At 27.9% G+C, this 6,860-nt stretch overlaps 2 protein-coding genes across 2 annotated transcripts in view; one reads left to right on the top strand and one right to left on the bottom strand.

Moving 5' to 3' along the window:
• The window catches only part of LOC21392285 (polynucleotide 5'-hydroxyl-kinase NOL9), a 3,866-nt gene extending 3,129 nt beyond the window's left edge, over positions 1-737 (bottom strand). The window contains exon 1 of the mRNA XM_010089437.2: positions 452-737. Within this exon, the coding sequence (XP_010087739.1) occupies positions 452-639 (188 nt within the window). The 5' untranslated portion in view covers positions 640-737. The remainder of the gene's footprint in view (positions 1-451) is intronic.
• A 3,286-nt stretch (positions 738-4,023) lies between these two features.
• LOC112092039 (small ubiquitin-related modifier 1-like) lies at positions 4,024-5,884 on the top strand. The gene is made up of 3 exons (XM_024167187.1): positions 4,024-4,113; positions 4,382-4,531; positions 5,749-5,884. The coding sequence occupies exons 1-3, from the start codon at positions 4,033-4,035 to the stop codon at positions 5,818-5,820; spliced, it is 303 nt and encodes a 100-aa protein (XP_024022955.1). The 5' UTR covers positions 4,024-4,032; the 3' UTR covers positions 5,821-5,884.
• Positions 5,885-6,860: the final 976 nt, after the last annotated feature.

The following is a 6,860-nucleotide window of genomic DNA, read 5'->3' as shown; positions in this document are numbered from 1 at the left end:
GGGAAAGAAAATACTTATACTACCATTTTATATGCAGAAAATCATTCTTGAGGCTCAAATTTCATAGAAAGGGTAATGGACAAAATATTTGAAAATGGATTCATAGAAACCACTTATACAACAAAGTATCATACTTCCACTTTCACTATAACTAGTATGATGACCAAGCATTGGTTTTACTTCACTTCAACCCTATGATGAAAAGATGGGACTTTTAACTTTCTTTTTAACAGCTGAGATCGTTTCTTTTCATTATCTAGTGGCTGAAAATTGAGTTACATGATACCAAGTTCTCACAGCCATTGATCCTAAACAATCGACAGAGAAAGCAAGAACCGAAATATAGCAATCAAATAAACACCCAAAATTTTGCAGAAAACTTCAAATTTCAGTCAAGCGACAACAAAGGACAAAAGTGAGCAAAAGGGTAGTTTTTGTTTTTGCTGGGTACCTGTTGAGAAGAATGTTGAGGAGGTGGCGGGAAAAGGTGGTCTTTCCGCTGTTTTTGGCGCCGCATATGAAAGCAATGGGCGGCGGGGAAGTGCGGGAGTCGTAGGCTATGGAGTCGGCGGCGTCCGACCACTCTTCTGGTATGTAAATGTCCGGCGATGGATTCTCCTGTTCTTCTATGAAAGCCATGGCTTCTCTCTCTCTCTAGATTTCGTTTGGTTTGGGTGCTCTGAGCTTCTTCTATGTTTCTGTGTATATATGTGTTGCGGCCTGGTGTGGCTGGGGAACATAACATAACACACATAATTTGTGTGATTTTTTTTTTTTTTGGCTTTGGCTTTTTAGCGTGATAACAAGGGCACGTTTAGGTCCTGAATTATTATTATTTTTTTTCATTTTTTATAAGGGACATATTTACGGCTGGTTAATTAAAGAAATTTATATGACTAGCAAAAAACCAAAAAAAAAATAAAAAAAAAATATAAATTATATGGTACAAAATATTCTAAAGTTCAATGAGAACCAATGTTCATTAATTTTTTAACGGTTTGGCGTGTGAATATAAATGTTTAAAATTTTATGGTATGCAATGCTTACTGCTCTTATTTTTATCAAGCACTTAAAAATTAGTCAACGGATAAAATAATTGTAATTACTACTAGTAAAAAAAGACAGCTCATGCTGAAAAAAATGTATAAAATTGATTTTAGTTTCCCTTAAGAAAAACTTAAATGCATGAGTGCGTCGTAATAATGCAATATATATATATATATATATTGCAATATTCATAACGGGGAAGGTTTTTTTCTTATTAATAGGTATTATTATTTTATTGTTAAATTATTTTTTTAAAGGTTAAATAAGAGAATCGGCATTGCGTTCTTTAAATTTTTAATATAAATACTTGCAGATTTGGGTGTTAAAAACTTCTATTAGTATAATAAAAAAGCCTTTCTTATCATGATATATATATATATATAAATATATTTCCACAAGTTCCACATTGGCGGGAATTGAGGAAGGTAAGTGGCTTATAATTTTCACGAGTTCTCTTCCTGTCAGCAATTGCTTGGAAGTTGCATAGTGGGGGTTCACTTATAGATCTATTATGTTTTCCTCTTTCTGAAGGTGATCGATCTATATTTTTTGTGTCTCCGTTTGTGTGGATGCTAAAGAAATCCAAATTTTCCAATAATATCTAGGGAGAAAGAGGGAAATAAGTTAAAATTTAAGATGAATTAAAATTAATAAGACAATAGTTTATATAAATTAATAAATAGCTAAAGAAATCCAAATTTTCCAATAATATCTAGGGAGAAAGAGGGAAATAGGTTAAAATTTAAGATGAATTAAAATTAATAAGACAATAGTTTATATAAATTAATAAATAAGTTAAATTATTATTTTCGTTTATAATTTGTCTGGTTATGAATCATAACTTAATAAGTTATTGTCCATAAATCACGATTTTTATCCATAACTTGTCTGGCTATGAACCATAATTTGATAAATTTATCCATAACTCATCTGGTTATGAATCATAACTTGACAAGTTATGACCTATTAATTTTTATAACTAAAAATTGACCTATATATTTCTTTAAACTTTTTATATTAACATATTTTCTACTATTTTCGTAATATCTATAAGTTCGGGCATTCGTTACACATATAAGGGTAGAGATTTGCTCTAAAGTATCCATGAGATTTCTATGCTTTGCGTACAAATCCGTAAAATATCAATATTCCATTTTTCACAATTTTACGCGAATATTCAAATACGTTGATATTTCTACGAACCCCCTACCATTTTAATTCCGTAAATGATGTATCTCCTAAATAGAGGAAACAACATAAATTGTATTCTGAAAGTTTCGTGTCGCGTAGAGGAAAACGACGCATAGTTTGTATTTTGAAGTTGAAGATCGTCTATGAGCAAAAGGATTTGAGGAAAGAAAAAAAGAAAAAGATTATAAGATCTTATAAGAATTGCAATACTTTGTCCTTTTAAGTTTTTCTTATTTATAAGTAGAATGATGTTTTAAATGACGTTTGTTGTCTGATTTAGAATTATAATTTTTAGTTCTGTTATAATATTTTTCTCTCATAAAAAATTAAATTTCAAAAATTATAATTTTAAACCTATACTGTGGAATCTAACCCGGTTTTGGAAACCGATATTGGTTCGAGATTCTAGAATCCAACTGCAGTCTTGTTTTTTTATTATAGGAGACGTTTGGTGATGGGATTCATACCATGATTTGAATCATAATTCATGATTTGATACAATATTTTCTCTCATAAAAAATACATATAAATTAAAAATGGTTATAATCTTATGATTATAATTCATTAACTAAACGTCTACATAGTCTCCAAATTCGATCCCTAATTGTGACCATTGAACCCGACCCATGTCTTTCTTTTTTTTTTTTAAATGCTAATCTGCAACTTTGTTCTTGACCTTGACTACATAACCCGATCCCGTTTTGGGTATTCAGTACGAGGCTAAAATCGAGTGAGGTTTAGGTGAAGACCTAAAATTTATCACTTTAAAAATTCGATACTTAATACGATACAACATAATAGGTTGGTAAACAAATATAATGTAACATACCATAATATTTAATAAATACATATCAAAACATTGTATATTGTATAAAAATTAGAGAAATACCTTTTCAAAAAAAAAAAAAAAAAAATAAAAAAAAAACCTTTTAAAAAAAAAAAAAAAAAAATAAAAAAAAAACCTTTTAAAAAAAAAAAAAAAAAAATAAAAAAAAAACCTTTTAAAAAAAAAAAAAAAAAAATAAAAAAAAAACCTTTTAAAAAAAAAAAAAAAAAAATAAAAAAAAAACCTTTTAAAAAAAAAAAAAAAAAAATAAAAAAAAAACCTTTTAAAAAAAAAAAAAAAAAAATAAAAAAAAAACCTTTTAAAAAAAAAAAAAAAAAAATAAAAAAAAAACCTTTTAAAAAAAAAAAAAAAAAAAGAAATACAATACAACGTAATCAGATTTATCACATTTTAACCATGTGATTTACCCCTTTTAATCTCTGCATAACCGGGTTACTGCCCAACTTGTTCCCGTAGCCGTCAGATGGAACATCTTCAAATCCAAATTCATTCAATTATTTCATCCAACGGTCTAGAGCTTTCTTTCCTTTCTTTTTTTTTTCTTTTTTTTTTTTTCCTTTTTCAACCCCACACTTTCCCTAACAATAGTAAATTGCAGTCACGTAAATAAAAAGCTCTGAAACTTTGCAGGTCTCTCCACTGCGTCGGAACAGAGTTTTTATCGTGTTTTTGGAAACTCAGAGCTGTCATTTCCCGCTTCCCTCTGTACTGATTAGACCTTTCTGTTGGAATCTGAAAGTTTATTATATGACTTTAATGAATAATTCAACAACAAAAGAAATTTTACTTCTTTTAGATTATTCTTATTATTATTATTATTATTCTCACATAAAGCGTTAAAGCTGCTGATTCATTTCTTTCACCCGCAGTCTCTCACCTTCACTAGCTACTTTTTTCTCTTTCATTTTCTCTCTTCACTTTCTGGGAAAATCCTTGTTTCGTGCTCAATGGGTGAGAGTTCTGAGAAGAAAAAATCCATGGATGGAGAAAAGGAAGTTCCATGCGTCAAGATCCATGTCAAACACCAGGTCTTCCACTTCTCCACTCCCTTTGCTTTCAATTTCCACTTAATATTGGTTTACCTTTAAGAAGTTGGAAGAACTTTGTGTCGTTTATATATATATATATATATATACATATATATGTATACACACATTTTCAACCTCAAACGTTTCAGCTGATTTTTTCCTTTTTTCTTTGTTTATTATTTTTATTAATCGGGTTCCAAATTTTGTCTATTTTTACTTTATGATCTTTATTAATATATGCATATATATATATATAAATTATAAATAGGATAAGCCTTCGGTTTTCTTCAAAGTAAGAACGAGCCAACGGTTATTCAAGGTGTTGTCTCTTTACTGTGAGCGTCATAACCTCGATTACAAGACCATGCGCTTCGTCTTCGATGGTGCCCGTGTTCTTCCAACCCACACCCCAAGTTCGGTGAGTTTTTCCTTTCTCATATTTCTATCTTTTTTTCTCTCTCTAAGTTTAGGCTCTTTTAGTTCGTATATTCAAATTAAAATGTGATTTTATATTAAAAAAAAATTTATTGTAATAAAAAAATTAAATGTAACTATCTTTTAGAGTTTTTTACGATAATAAAATTTGAATTTTAAACTCAAAAATGCACGGGTGCTTAATATCATTGTTATTAATAATTTTTTGATTGTTAATTTGTGTTTTGAGTTCCAAAGAATTCCAATTTCTGAAGATTATTATTGTTTTTGGACTTTATTTTCCTGTTGTGCAAATTGTTTTTGGACTTCTTACCAAATGAAAGAAAAGGGGTTTTCCTTGGTGTAAAATTAATTAATATCTGTGAAAATTACATTACATGGCAAATTTTTGATAGTGAAATTGAAATACAGCAAATATTGTTCCGAAATATTTTAGTAAAAATTATGTAGCAATTATTTTAACGTGTTTATTTTAAGTACATGTTTTGCTATTTTAAAAGTAATAAGTGGACGTTTAGTTCACGGATTCAAAATTATTCTTGATTTACGTGTATTTTTTGTGAGAGAAAATATTGTAGCGAATCATGAACCATGCCATGAATTCTCGTACCAAACACCCCTCTTAAATTTTTTACTGTATTAACATATGACTTGTAAAATTTCGATGTAAGTCTAAAAAGCCCCCGCCTAAATAGTATGATAGAGATGAGATTAAGTTTATAGCAATTTAAGGGTTTTTTTACAACGAAATTCGAAAAAAGTTTGAACTCGAGTTATAACTTTATTCAAATTCATATCTATTTTAAAAATGTCATAATTTTTTCGTTTTAATTATGATTGAGATGATTTTTTTCTATGCATTTATATGAAAAGACGAATAAAATCTCACCCATATACCCTATTAAAATTTTTCATTACCATTGAGTTTTTATTAAAATATTATATAAATATAAAATTAAGTTTTGACCCACTTAAACACAAACTCAAAATCATCACTCAAGTCACCCTAATCTTTTTACATTTGGAAAATATTTGTTAATTATTGTGGTTCCCTTAAGTGTATATATATTTGTCACGTTAGACGATACTAAACAACAAATGTGTAGCATATATAGTGTTCATATTATTGTTGTTTTTTTTTTGTTTTATAATTTTTATTTGGTAAATCTGATTAAAATTGTTGTTGCCTTCAATGTGTAGCTTCATATGAGAGATGGGGACCAAATTGACGTCTTGGGTAACGCTGATGGTGGTGGTGGAGGAACATTTTGAGGACTGATCATATGAATCTTGAAAAAATTATTAACTATCTTTTTATTATAAGTAGTTTATATTATCATGCAAGTTTTTGTGTTTGTTTTACGTGTTTTCTACACCTAATGAGCAGTCACATTAGACAGTGAAAATTTGTGTCTAATGTGGGATGCTTATTGCGTGGAGACAACATTGATATAATACATGCACAGAATTTAAGTTAGCTACAATATAAGCGACATTGAAAATTACAGTTTTTTTTTTTTTTTTTTGACAATTCACTTATAGGTTTAAGTATTTGGAAATCCTAATAGTACTTTTATCTTAAGTGAAAACATGTTGAAGGACTAGTTTGGATGGATGTTGAAGGACATGAGTGCATTCATCAAATCCTAAAAGAATATAAAAAGAAAAATAATGAAATAAAAAATAAAAGTAAAATAATAAGAATGTGGATCATTAGTTTCTTTTATGAGAACAATCCAATTCACCTTTTTAGCGTTTAACTTATAATTAAACATGGATTTTTATCAATGTAATTATTTAATTATCTTTTTACTTAATTGAATAATCATTAGCTTAAAACATTGAACTTATTAAGGGTTATATAAGTAAATGTGGCATTCATTGTGTTTTTTTTAAGCTTTAAATGTTATTTGTATACTTTTCTCCATTCCCACTACATTTCTTCTTATTTTAATTTTTATCAAAAGCTTTTCTAAGTCCCAAAGATTTGTGTTACAACAACAATTAATATATTGAGGCATATATAAACTTTTTTATGGATTAGATTTTTACAAAAACTATTGGGAATTATAAATATAACTTTAGAAATTTTCTTTTATTATTAATTTTAAGTGAAATTGCAAATAAGTATTTAGGTTTAATTTTCTTTTTAGAACTTTATTTTTTTAAAATTGATTGAATACTTCTACTAGACTTAAAAAAGAATACCAAATTCCTAAAAAAAAATACTTTTTTTTTTTTTTAGAAAAACTAAACCTTTAAAATTAACATATATGTATCAAAACACACCTGGTAGATCAAGGTAATGTGTA

This window comes from Morus notabilis, unplaced genomic scaffold (genome assembly GCF_000414095.1).
Source record: "Morus notabilis unplaced genomic scaffold, ASM41409v2 Scaffold1169, whole genome shotgun sequence".
NCBI lineage: Eukaryota > Viridiplantae > Streptophyta > Magnoliopsida > Rosales > Moraceae > Morus > Morus notabilis.
This window is presented reverse-complemented; position numbering and strand designations above follow the sequence as displayed.